We start from the raw sequence: 14,112 nt of genomic DNA, 5'->3' as shown, positions 1-14,112 counted from the left end.
TTAGGTTAAGAGTACAAAACAAATGCTAGTTGTCTCAACTGAGTCAAATCTTCAATCATTAATCTTCTGTTACCTTTCAAAGTTTTGGAATAGCATTTTTAGACATTTGTTCATGAGCTCAAGGATGCACTTGTAACCAATAAAGTTCTGGTTTTTGCAACACAGAGTCCATAAACGTCACAGTCCCAATTTCAGAGTTCAGTAAGCAGCTTGGGCAATGGCAACGGGAAAAAAAACCTACCTTTATCACCACATCTACAATGAATAAGACAAGACAAATTGCTTCAATGCTTTCAGTCAGTCCACAAGGAGGCTCCCAAAATACTTGGCGGAATCGGGGATCAGACGTAACACTCAAAGAAGAAGGTTTCTCAAAAAAAGCCAAGGCCAAGATCACAAAAATAGTGGTGTTCAAAACCCTGAGGGGAAAAAAAAAGAGATCAACATGAGAATGGCATAAAACAAAAGCTGCAAGGATGCTAAGCAGCAATTCAGCCTCTTGCCAATGCACTCAAAAGTGCAAGGGAGGGGGTCAAGAAAAACCCAAACATCTTTGGCGACCATAACATACAGGGGCCCATTTCAATAATCTCTGCATCTTCGAAGTCTGCACGGTTTTGTTTTCAGCAGTTGGAGAGAGGAACATAGGAATTCAGAGCACGAGTAGGCCACTTGGCCCCTGGAACCTGCCCCGCCATTCAACCTCTCATTCCTGTCTACCCCCAATAACCTTTCACCCCTTTGTTAATCAAGATTCTATCTAACACTGCCATAAAAATATTCAATTTCTGCTTCCACTGCCTTTTGAGGAAGAGAATGTTTAAGAGGCTCACGACCCATAGAACAAAATCCTCCACTGAGCAACATCTAGTCAGGTTCTCCAACAAGAGGAAATATCCACTCTACATATTGTCATAAGTAGGCTTACATTCACACTGCAATAAAGTTACTGTGAAAAATCCCCTAGTCACCACACTCCGATGCCTGTTCGGGTACACGGAGGGAGAATTTAGCACGGCCAATGCACCCAACTAGCACATCTTGCAGACTGTGGGAGGAAACGCATGCAGATACATGTAAATTCCATGCAAACTACGCACAGTGACCCAAGCCGGGAATCAAACCCTGGTCCCTAGCACTGTGAGGCAGGAGTGCTAACCACCACGCTGCCCTGCCCATAACGTAAGACTTCTTATTACGCCCCCTCAAAATCTTAAAAGGTTTCAATTAAGTCACCTTTCACACTTATAAACTGGTGGATACAAACCTAACCTCTCCAACCTTTTCTCATAAGGCAGTCGTTCATTCCTTGTATTAATCTGAACCGTTTCTAATACATTTATATCTTTCCTTAAATAGCGGGATTGATACTGTACATAATACTCTAGGATGTGGTCTCACCTATGTCCAGTACAATTAAAGCAAACCTCCTTACCTTTTGTAATCAATTCCCAAACAATAAGTGATAACATTCTATTAGCTTTTCTAATTACTTTTATAGCTATATACTAGTCCAGACTGTGCAAAATCTCCTATTAACAGTACAGAATCCAGCATCGTTCCCTGACGTGCATCACTTCCAATCCTTGCAATATACAGTAAGTTCATTGCAGTATTAATGTAAGCCTACCTACACTAATAAATAAAACTTAAAATAAGTAAACTTATTGGTCCACATTGCTCTATTTCCTTATCCCCCCAAGAGGCAAACACCTCAAAGACCTTCTGTGAATCCCGTACAAACTGCATTCTCACATATCCAAGGCAATCTCCTTAAAAAGAAACTAGGTCGTAAAGTTATCAGGTCTTCACAAAGATAAAACCACAGCAAGTTCACTAAACATGCACAGAAAGCACCCAGCTTCAAAAGCTCAAAGAAAAGGTCTTTGAGACTCAACAGTACTGGTCTTACCATCGACAAGCTGCTGAGTAGTACCACCGATAAAGTCGCAGGGACCGGGAATCCACTTTATGATTTATGGTGCGGTACTGTAAGCATGAGAAAGGACACAGTCAGACAGAACAAATTCAGTGAGTGCATGCAGATTTCCGGTCAACTTAAAAAAAGTTACTTGTACAATGCATGTCAAAAAAGGTTGGGGAAATTTATCAAAACGGAAGCAATAACTTCTCAAGTTCACGGGATGGGAGGCCCAGGACAATCAAAGTAATCACATGGGAAGAAAGTCACACAAAAAAAAAATTAAATGTTTAGGCTGGTAAAAATGGAGGTTAACAACTTGGTTTTTAATCAAATATAAGCATCAGCCAAATGCAAGAATGCCGCTTGCAGTATCATGATGCACGATCAGCAACGTGCACCATTCACTACTTGAAAACATGTTTTAATAAGCTGCTCCCAGAAGTACACTAGTTCACACTAGAATTGGTGGTGTGCAGAGCAGAGGCAAAACACAGCCAAGGAGTTAGAGTGGGTGCAAAACGAAATGGGAAACTAATTTATGGACCATAAATGGCATAAAGAACATCTACAAAGCAATAGATAAGGGTTCACAGAATTTAACCTTTCTCCCTTCAGCATCCCAAATCTCCATCCTTGGGTAGCTTGTGGTATACGGAGGAATTATCCTCTGCAATCCAAAATCCTCATGTAGTTGCAGCATAAGGTTTCACTTCCAAGTCACTGAGCTCAGAATGGAGCAGACTACATCAGTACAGGTCAAAATGTCCAAGGCTTCAAACCAATTGCTGGGAAATGGGATTAAAATACATAGGTGTTTGATGCTGGCGCAGACGTGATGGGCTGAAGGGCCTCTTTCTGTGCTGCAAAATTTAAGGGGTAGGACTCAGGTCATAAACACTATTACAGGTCTAAGCTGAAATAAGAGGGCTGAGATACACAATCTATAGCACAAAAACAGGCTGTTTGGCTCAACATGTGGAGAGCAGGTACTTGCACAGACACGAGCCATCTTGTCATTTAATGAAGACACTATTTGAAAAGAAGCAGTTTCCTCCACGCCCTGACCAACAATTTTCCTTCAACCCACAACACAAAACAATCCCTTGTGTTGCTTAACCTTGTAGTGTACAAACACATTGCGGATTTACCTACAAATTGTCCCCAATTTTCAACATTAAGTCACTGGTTGGAAGTAATGAGAGACAAAAGAATGGAAGGCATTGTCCAAAAGGAGGGAGAGTGCTCACTTTCTCTCATGTTTCAGCACATGGCTGGTGTTATTTCCTACCATTCCCACCCATATTAAGCCACTGCAGGAACCTCATGCTTCATTCATTCCTGCAAAATAAGTTATAGTGAGAAGACATTACTGACTCCCATGTTTTCCTTTTGATAAAAACCTTTTAAACAAACAGTAAATGTTTAATTACTTGAATAAACATCAGTACCCTCAGCAACCCTCACTTCACATGCATTGTTTGTGCATCAAGCTGTAATAACCACAATGGGCAGGTTTTGGGTTCATAATGAAACTATTGTTTTCCCCGCTATAATACAAACATTTGCCGAGTTGGACAAAAAAAGTGTTTATGAATCTTCCCTGCCTATGTAAAATCACATGACGAAGCTATAAATGTTGCAGCAACAGGACTTAACATTAAAGACAGACAACGATATAAAGAGAGAGTTCTCATGTTGGCACTAGTACGGTTAGTAGGCAAAATGCAGTCAGTGTCTAATTAAACCAAGTCATCATTCAAGTTTAATTTGCCTTTGAAGATTTCACAACTGGTTAAGCGAAGATATGGTTTTGCATTCCTCGGTGAGTCATGGCACACATGACCTAAGAATTTCTTCAACACAATCAAGTTTACCACAGAATTTCTTCAATACGTGCAAATACAAGTAATTAGATAAACTTTATGCCTTGAATTTTTCATAAAGCCAGACAGGACAGATTTTTTTTTTTGGAACAGCATTGATTCACACAGTAAAACATGCATTTTTTTTTAAATAAAGTGAAACCATACCTGTATTGCATCTTCAATAAATACAGCAGCTTGCTGGATGTACAAGTCATCTGTCAATCCAAACAAATGTCTTTCAGCATATGAACTCACTTGCCAGGCTACAAATAGATCTATGTTTCGCATTAGTACATTAATTTATCTGGATCTCAAAAATCTGGTAAAATAAGCTTAGAAACAAAATTAACCAATGCATGCATGCATTCCACTGCAAGAACAAAAACACAATATGCAATGTTACCAGGAACCAAGTTCAATAAGCTACGTTTATATTTAGAATCATTACATCTTGCACAGAATAACCATTTCCCCAAATTATACATTGACTTGTAAAATTGCATAAGCAGCAAAGAAAACTGCAATTGCTATGATAAAAAGAGACTACATTTGAGTGTTAAGGGGAAAGGGCTGGGTAGAGAGTAAACTGCATATATTAAAGAGCTGGCATGATAAGCCAAATAGTGATTCTGTACCAAAACATTGAGAGGGGAATGCTGGTTAGGAGTCCTGACAAAGGTCTGTTCCCCCAAGTCCGCCCACAATTTCCCCCACTAAATCAGTGACCAATTATTTCCAAAGATTTCCAACGCAGAACAGCTCACTGAGAACTAACATTTCCTCCCACATAATCACAACAGGTTTTACATTAGATTGAATTGCAAAAGTAGGTGAAGAAACAAAAGTTGCCAGTACGTGAACATTAGTCCTTCCCGGAATTCAAATATCTGACATTTCTAAACACAAATAAACATATCAAGTAGTGAGCTATTCCCAAAGGTATGGTGATGCTGGCATCAGACTGGGGTGGGCACAGTAAGATGTCTCACAACACCAGGTTAAAGCCCAACAGGTTTATTTGGAATCACAAGTGGACAGTCACTTGATGAAGGAGCAGCACTCCAAAAACTCATGATTCCTAATAAACCTGTTGGACTTTAACCTGATGGTGTGAGACTTCTTACTATTCCCAAAGGAATTTGGATTGTCCTTTGCATAGACATCCCTACAGAGCTTACACATTGAGCATCTTCAAAGTCAAAACCTTATTACAGTCAGAGCATAAGGAAAGGAAGTTACCCACCCCTCCCCTTCCACTCCCTCAATCACCAACCAGCTGTCCTGACACACACAGGTTCATCATTTGGTTACCAGATTTCAAACCAAATTGAGCAATTTAAATAAAATAGCAACTTTACTCAGTGCGAAGCGTTCACAAGGGACCGACTTCTCCTCAATCCTCTAATGTTACACGTTCATTCACGGGCAGCGAGCTTCATTGACAAGGTGAGCATTTATGGCCCTTTAGCTAAATGTGAAGATGGTGGCGAGCCACCTTCTACTGTAAGTCACATTGTGCAGATACTACTCTGCTGTTTGAGGGGGGATTCCATGAATTTAGACCAAGTGACAATGAACGAACAGTGTATTGGTTCCAAGTCAGCATGGTGAGAGACTTGGGAAGGGTAGCTATACCCTTCCCCAGGGTACAACTACCTTTAGTTACACATTCTTCTGCTGCCCTCATCTTTCTCGATAGAAAAGGTCACAGCTTTGGAGGTGCAGTCGAAGAAGGGAGTTTGTCAAGAGTGCGTTTTGTACACATCACAGCCATGGCCCGGGGGGTCCTCTTTTAAGGTCCAACCAAATAAGCTAACTCAAATTAAGTTAGGACAAAGTAAAAGAGGCAGCTCCCCAAAAGGAAGGGGAACAGCCCAAACAAAAAAAGTACAAAGGAAACTTAAGACACATCAAATTAAAATGTGATTATTTGGGTCAATAATACACCCCATTCCCTATGGTGCCCAGCGAGCGTGAAAGGCGTCAATTGCATCCATGGACACCGCATGCTTCCTCTCCAGGGACACCTGGCCACGAACGTAGCCACTGTAGAGGGGCAGACAGTCAGGATGGACGACCCCCTTGATCGCCTGCTGCCTGGACAAATGCAAGACAATGCCAAACAGGTGTGCTGCTTGGTTCTGGAGCTGTTCACGTGTTGAAACTATTCTCCTTCAAGCAACTGGAGACCATTCCATCACATTGCTGAACTGTGCCTTGGGGGAGTCAGAATATTTATCATCAGAACAGCTCTGTTACCCACCATATTTATGTTACGCTTCTGGTCAAAGTTGTTTCCAGATGCCAGTGATAAAGTTACAACAATAATAGTTTAATGGTCATTTATTAGCATCACAAGTAGGTTTACATTACCACTGTGAAAATCCCCTAGTTGCCAAACTCCAGTGCCTGTTTGGGTACACCGAGGGAGAATTTAGCATGGCCAGTGCACCTTACCAGCACATCTTTGGACCACCATTCAATATGAAGGGAAAATAGACTCACTTGTTGAGATGGTCCTTGCCTGCAGCACCAAGTGTTAGAAGCCCATGCTGCCAAGTCCTCAGGTTCAGCGCATGGGCAGTTTTGTTACCTGCAATACAATTATCACCAAACATCCCTGACCTTACAATCAGGGGAAGGTCATTCTTAAAAATTAATTCAAGGGATATGGATGTCACTGACTATATCAGCATTTTCCACCCCTAACTGCCCTTGAAACAGTGGTATGACTTGCCTCCATGAACCACTGCAGCCCTTATGATGTAGATACACCTACAATGCTGTGAGGGAAAGAGTTCCAAGATTTTGACCCAATGATATTTTTCCAAGTCAGGTTAGTGGGTAACTTGGAGGGGAACTTTCGAATGGTGGTGTTCCCACGTATCTGCTGACCTTGTCCTTCTGGATGGTAGCAGCTGTGGGTTTGAAAGGCACTGTCTGAGAAGCCTTGGTGAGTTCATTTGATAGATGATATACTAGGGGGCAGGAGTGAAGGGAGTGAACGTTTGAGGGTTTCCAATCAAGGGGGCTGCTTTGTCATGAATGGTATTGAGCTTGAGTGTTGGTGGAGCTGCATTCACACAGGCACGTGGAGAATATTGCATCACAATCCTGAATTATGCCTCGTAGATGGTGGACAGGCTTTAGGTAAGTAGCTGCCACAAGATTCCTCGTCTCTGACCTGCTCTTGTAGTCACAGCATTTATATGGCCAGTCCAGTTCAGTTTCTGGTCAATAGTAACCCCCAGGTTGTTTTGGGGGAGGTGGTGTTTGGCAATGGTAATACCACTGAATGACAAAGGGCAATGGTTAGATTCTCTTGTTGGAGAGAGTCATTGCCTGGCACTTAATGTTACTTGCCACCTACCAGGCCAAGCCTGGATATTGTCCAGATCTTGCCGCATGTGGAAATGGACTGCTTCAGTATCTGAGGAGTCGCAAATGGTATTGAACACTCATCAGCAAACACCCCCACTTCTGAGCTTATGATGACAGTCATTGATGAAGCAGCAGAAGATGGTTGGGCTCAAGATATTACCCTGAAAAACTCCTGGAACCAAGGTGACTGACCTCCAACATCCACAACCAGCTTGCTTTGTGCCCAGTGTGACTCCAACCACCCACTGAGATGACCCCCCCAATTCCCATTGACTCCGGATTTACTGAGGCCCCTTGATACCACATTTGGTGAAATTACGCCTTTACATCAAGAGCTGTCACTCTCACCTCCGGAGTTAAACTCTTCTGTCCACAACTGAACCAAGTCAGGAGCTTTGCAGCTCTGGCAGAACCCAAATTGAGTATCAGTGAGGAGGTGAGTGAATGGAATCGGCTGCCACCAGTGGTGGTGGAGGCGGCGAACTCGCTGGGGTCTTTTAAAAGACTTCTGGATGAGTATATGGGGTTTTATGGGATTGGGGGTTATAGATACATCTATAGGTTGGTAGGTGTTGATGTGATCGGCGCAACTCGTGGGCCGAAGGGCCTGTTTGTACTGTAGTGTTCTATGTTATTGCGAAGCAACAGCCACTCGATAGGACAGTTAATGACTGCTTCCCATCACTGGTGGAACAGAATTTGGCCAGGTTGCAGTTATTGTGCTGAGTGTACAGGACATATCTGGGCAATTTTCTACATTGCCAGGTAGATGCCAGTGCTGTGGCCCATCTGCAACAGGTTCGCTGAGGATGCTATTGAAGCAGCTGGAGTTGGGCTGTGGAAACCTCCCATGGAATAGCAACATCTGGGTTAACAAGAGTGACATCCAATAAATATAACCGTCTTACCTCACCTCAATTAACACCAGGCAGCGGGGGAAAAAAAATCCCCAAATCCTCCTTATTGCTGTATTAATGTAACTTTACTTGCATCTAATAAATAAAACTTCAACAAACAATGGCTAAGCCCCCTTCCCCGTCCCACCCACCCCGCGCCACGGGGAGCCCCCTTCCCCGTCCCACCCACCCAACCCGCGGGGGGCCCCCTTCCCCGTCCCACCCACCCACCCACCCACCCAACCCGCGGGGGGCCCCCTTCCCCGTCCCACCCACCCACCCAACCCACGGGGGGCCCCCTTCCCCGTCCCACCCAACCCGCGGGGAGCCCCCTTCCCCGTCCCACCCACCCACCCAACCCAACCCGCGCCACAGGGAGCCCCCTTCCCCGTCCCACCCAACCCACGGGGAGCCCCCTTCCCCGTCCCACCCACCCACCCAACCCGCGGGGAGCCCCCTTCCCCGTCCCACCCAACCCAACCCACGCCGCGGGGAGCCCCCTTCCCCGTCCCACCCAACCCAACCCACGCCGCGGGGAGCCCCCTTCCCCGTCCCACCCAACCCAACCCACGCCGCGGGGAGCCCCCTTCCCCGTCCCACCCAACCCAACCCACGCCGCGGGGAGCCCCCTTCCCCGTCCCACCCAACCCAACCCACGCCGCGGGGAGCCCCCTTCCCCGTCCCACCCAACCCAACCCACGCCGCGGGGAGCCCCCTTCCCCGTCCCACCCAACCCAACCCACGCCGCGGGGAGCCCCCTTCCCCGTCCCACCCAACCCAACCCACGCCGCGGGGAGCCCCCTTCCCCGTCCCACCCAACCCAACCCACGCCGCGGGGAGCCCCCTTCCCCGTCCCACCCAACCCAACCCACGCCGCGGGGAGCCCCCTTCCCCGTCCCACCCAACCCAACCCACGCCGCGGGGAGCCCCCTTCCCCGTCCCACCCAACCCAACCCACGCCGCGGGGAGCCCCCTTCCCCGTCCCACCCAACCCAACCCACGCCGCGGGGAGCCCCCTTCCCCGTCCCACCCAACCCAACCCACGCCGCGGGGAGCCCCCTTCCCCGTCCCACCCAACCCAACCCACGCCGCGGGGAGCCCCCTTCCCCGTCCCACCCAACCCAACCCACGCCGCGGGGAGCCCCCTTCCCCGTCCCACCCAACCCAACCCACGCCGCGGGGAGCCCCCTTCCCCGTCCCACCCAACCCAACCCACGCCGCGGGGAGCCCCCTTCCCCGTCCCACCCAACCCAACCCACGCCGCGGGGAGCCCCCTTCCCCGTCCCACCCAACCCAACCCACGCCGCGGGGAGCCCCCTTCCCCGTCCCACCCAACCCAACCCACGCCGCGGGGAGCCCCCTTCCCCGTCCCACCCAACCCAACCCACGCCGCGGGGAGCCCCCTTCCCCGTCCCACCCAACCCAACCCACGCCGCGGGGAGCCCCCTTCCCCGTCCCACCCACCCAACCCAACCCACCCCACGCCACGGGGAGCCCCCTTCCCCATCCCACCCAACCCAACCCGCGCCGCGGGGAGCCCCCTTCCCCATCCCACCTTCACACCCCAGAGCCCCGTCCCCCCCTCCCTCTCCTGCACCCCCCAGGGTGCTGTGTGCCCTCCTCTTGTTCCCTGTACCTAGCTGGCTGCTGCCGCAGCTGCTGCTGCTATTGTTGCGGCTGCTGCTGCTGCGGGGTCCCGAGGAGTCGGACTTGCGGCTCTCCTGGGTGCCCAGGTTGTGCCAGGAGGAGCTTCGGCGCCCCAGGAGCGGCTCGGACTCCATCAGGAGGTGAGTTGTTGCTGTGGAGAGAGGGAGAGAAAGCTCTTACCGCGGCCACAGGAGACAATCTTCAGCCAGCAATATAATCCACCAACCATTCCCTTCACTCAGACCAACTTTCCAAGTGGACCCAAACTTTACAAAGTTTTTACAAACTTACTGAACTTTCCAACTTACCCCGAAGCTCATAAGATTGAAAATGAAACCAGCACTAACTTTCTCCCCCAGCACCCTCTTCCTTCAGAATTTCGTCCCCGACGCCAATTTCCGGCGTTAAAACTTGGGAAAAGTTTAACGCCAAACTTTTCCTGCTCCGCACTCAGCTGCTAGCATTTCAAGCCGCAGTGCTTGCCCCGCCGCCACCGCGCACGCGTACCGGCCCACGGCCTTCTGGGAGTTGTAGTTCCCAGAGGAGGTTCCTCCCCGGCTCCGCAAGGGGACGCGCCGCCCGTCTGGACTACAACACCCAGCCCGCGCCCCCCAGTGGCGGCCTGGGGGAAAGCTAACCCATTACCTGCTCCCAGGTGAATTGCTCACTCGTCAAATGGTAATTGGCATCACAGTAATTATTATTAGAAAGTATTATTATTATGATTAGCATCACATCAGCGCCCAAACCCAGCTCATCAAAATGTGTCCATTCCTTTTAAAAGGGTCACAAAGAGCAAGCTCCAGAAATTATTATAAAGAAAACTTTAACAAACCAACCAGCCGCACTGATTTTTAAATTTTATTTCTTAAGGTTACAAAGGGCAGCATTGATTAGATGTGATTTATTATTGTCTCATGGCTTGGGATACAGTGAAAAGTATTGCTCCTTGTGCACTATACAGACAAAACATAACACTCATAGAGTAGGATGTTATGTTTTGCCCCAGCACCCTCTTCCTTCAGAATTTCATCCCTGGCGCTAATTTCCGGCATTAAAACTTGAGAAAAGTTTAACGCCAAACTTTGCCATAGCTAATCCATCTAATCTACACATCATTGCACTCAAAATGGCAATTTAGTGGTGACACAGTAGCACAGTGGTTAGCACTGCTGCTTCACAGCTCCAGGGTCCTGGGTTCGATTCCCGGCTTGGGTCACTGTCTGTGTGGAGTTTGCACATTCTCCTCGTGTTTGCGTGGGTTTCCTCCGGGTACTCCGGTTTCGTCCCACAGTCCAAAGATGTGCGGGTTAGGTTGATTGGTTATGCTAAGAAATTGTCCCTTAGTGTCCAGGGATACGTAGGTTAGAGGGATTAGTGGGTATAATATGGGGGTAGGGCTTGGGTGGGATTGTGTTTGGCGCAGACTTGATGGGCTGAAGGGGCCTCTTTCTGCACTGTAGTGTTCTATGATTCTAGAATATAGTATTATAGTTACAGCTAGGGTGGAGAGAAAGATCAGCTTAACGTATAGCAGATCCATTCAAAAGTCTGATGGCAGCAGGGAAGAAGCTGTCCTTGAGTTGGTGGAACAGTGGATAGCACTGCTGCTTCACAGTGCCAGAGACCTGGGTTTGATTCTGGCCTTGGGTGACTGTTTGCATGGAGTTTGCACTTTCTCCCTATGTCTGTGTGGGTTTCCTCCAGATGAACAAAGAAAATTACAGCACATGAACAGGCTCTTTAGCCCTCCAAGTGTTCACCAACCATTCTGCCTGACTTAACTTCCAGGAACAATATCCCTCTCTTTCCATCCTGTTCAAGTATTTGTCAAGATGCCCCTTAAATGTCACTACATATCCCTTTCCATTACCTCCCCCGGCAGCAATTTGAAGGCACCCACCAGCCTGTGTAAAAAATCTGCCTTATACATCTCCTTTAAACCTTGCCCCTTGCACTTTAAACCTATGTCCCCTAGTAATTGACTCTTCCACCCTGGGAAAAAGCTTCTGACTACCCACTCTGTCCATGCCTCTCATAATCTTGTAGATTTCTATCAGGTCGCCCCTCAACCTCCGTTGCTCCAGTGAGAACAAACCAAGTTTCTCCAACCTCTCCTCATAGCTAATGCCCTTCATGCCTGGCAACATCCTGGTGAATCTTTTTTGTACCCTCTCCAAATCATTGAACACTCTATTCCAAGTGCAGGCTAACTAAGGTTCTATAAAGCTGCAACATGATTTGCCAATTTGTAAACTCAATGCTCTGGCTGATGAAGGCAAACATGCCGTATGCCTTCTTGACTATCCTCTCCACCTGCATTGCCACTTTCAATGACCTGTGTACTTTTACACCCAGATCCCTTTGCCTATCAATACCCTTCTGCCATTGACTGAATATTTCCTATATGTGTTAGACCTTCCAAAATGCATTACCTCACATTTGACAGGATTAAACTCCATCTGCCATTTATCCATCCAAGTCTCCAACCAATCTACATCCTGCTGTATTCTCTGATGGTCTTCATCGCTATCTGCAAATTCACCAACAGTTGTGTCATCCACAAACTTACTAATCAAACCAGTTACATTTTCCTCCATATCATTTATATATCTTACAAACAGCAAAGGTCCCAGCACTGATCCCTGAGGAACGCCACTTTGTCACAGCCCTCCATTCAGAAACACACCCTTCCACTACTACCCTCTGTCTTCTTTGACCGAGCCAGTTTGGTATCTACTTTGCCAGCTCACCTCTGATCCCAGTGCTCCAGTTTCCTCCCAGTGTCCAAAGATGATCCGGTTAAGTGGGATTAGCCTCGCTAAATTGCCATTTAGTGTGCAATGATGTGTAGATTAGATGGATTAGCATTGACAAACATGCAGGATTACAGGGATAGTTTGGAGAGTTGGTGCAGACACGATCAGCTAATTGGCCTCTTTCTGTAGGAATTCTATTGCTCTGATGTGCAGAATGGACTGGGCAAGCTTTGAAACCATCTCCAAACACCAACTCAAATTGAATCCAGTTCATGGTCCTGACAAAAGACATATGCATGATCCAAGCTGACAAGAAAAGTCATTGCATCTGATCTTGGGTTTGACCTTTGTTGCCTTGTGACTAATTCCACATTGCAGTACTCCACAGTTAGCAGACTTCCCATTTAAATGCCCCATATTAGGCAGCCTGCCCAGTCAAACTAAGGAGTGCAATCTGCTACCACACCCATCATTTTAATTCCCTTTGAAAAAACAAACAAAATACTGCAGCTGCTGAAGATCTGAAATGACAACAAAAAGTGCAGGAAAAGCCCAGCAGGTCTGTCAGCATCTGCAGAGAGAGAAACAGTTAACATTCTGAGTTCAGAATGACTATTTCTGATTTGTTCCAGCACTTTCCATTGTTACTGCAGTGATTCATGCTGGAGTTTGGCATTTAAGAAGGCAAAGGACAATCATTTTCACGTCATGCCTTTGACTTGATCGTGGTAAGATTCAAGACTTTTAAATAAAAAAAAAGAGAAAATGCTGGAAAAACTCAACAGGTTTGCTAGCATTGTTGAAGAAAGAAATAGATTTAACATTTCAAGACCGTATAACTTTTAAAACCTGTACTTACTTTAGGAATGGTTAAGACAGCTGTTTGATGATATCTTGAAGAAATTTAGAAATAAAAAGAAACTCCAAATGTTGGAAAGCTAAATTAAAAATGGGATATCCTGAAACTGTACAGGACAGCAATCATATTTGTAAAGGTGAATCCAGGTCATCCTGTTGGGTAAGTGACCTGAAGCCAAAGTGTAGTGCAAATTTTTTTCTCTTAAATTGTGCACAGGCCAGTTGTGTATTTCCAACAGTTCCATATCTTCTTGCCTTGTAAATAATAATTTTTTTTTTTGAACATATCATTTTAACTTGCAACTGACTGGAAGGGATGTGATTTAAAATGAGACAGAACAAACTACCTAAGAATGCAAGGCCATCTTCCAAGGTAAAGGTGAAAAAAAACAAACAAGTCACCCCTCCCAAGGGAATGTGAAGAGAAAGACATGTTCTATTATTCAGAGACCTATCAAAATCCATCATCGTCTAAGGAAGGACATTTAAAATGCAAAATATTAGACATTGAAACAATGGCTGCCATAGACAGACCCACTCAAAAACCCTTGGAAATTCACACTGGGTGAAGTGTCACAGGTCAGGCTGAACCACAGTCATGAGATTACATGGAGATTTCTCAGTTGAGGAAACAGGCTGAAAGCTGGGCTCTCTTTCTCTCCCTCTCTCTTTTGGAACTAGTGTATTAACTAATTCAGAAGCTAACATTATAAGACCCTAAGACATAGGAGCAGAATTAGGCCACTCGGCCCATCGAGTCAGCTCTGTCATTCAATCATGGC

At 46.6% G+C, this 14,112-nt stretch overlaps 1 protein-coding gene across 2 annotated transcripts in view; it reads right to left on the bottom strand.

Annotated features, from left to right (window-relative positions):
- tpcn2 (two pore segment channel 2) overlaps positions 1–10,191 on the bottom strand; it is a 51,182-nt gene extending 40,991 nt beyond the window's left edge. The window contains exons 1-5 of one of the 2 annotated variants that reach the window (XM_080189930.1): positions 10,022–10,191; positions 9,703–9,864; positions 3,955–4,004; positions 1,913–1,989; positions 242–419 (exon numbers count right to left, since the gene is read on the bottom strand). In XM_080189930.1, the coding sequence (XP_080046056.1) occupies positions 242–419; positions 1,913–1,989; positions 3,955–4,004; positions 9,703–9,847 (450 nt within the window). In that variant the 5' untranslated portion in view covers positions 9,848–9,864; positions 10,022–10,191. The remainder of the gene's footprint in view (positions 1–241; positions 420–1,912; positions 1,990–3,954; positions 4,005–9,702; positions 9,865–10,021) is intronic. The other variant, XM_080189931.1, reaches the window with a different exon arrangement.
- Between the last annotated feature and the right edge of the window lie 3,921 nt (positions 10,192–14,112).

The sequence above is a fragment of the Carcharhinus amblyrhynchos genome, chromosome 6 (assembly GCF_965287045.1).
Source record: "Carcharhinus amblyrhynchos chromosome 6, sCarAmb.v2.hapA, whole genome shotgun sequence".
NCBI classification, from domain to species: domain Eukaryota; kingdom Metazoa; phylum Chordata; class Chondrichthyes; order Carcharhiniformes; family Carcharhinidae; genus Carcharhinus; species Carcharhinus amblyrhynchos.
Note: the sequence above shows the minus strand (reverse complement) of the source record. Positions and strands in the feature narration are given on the sequence as shown.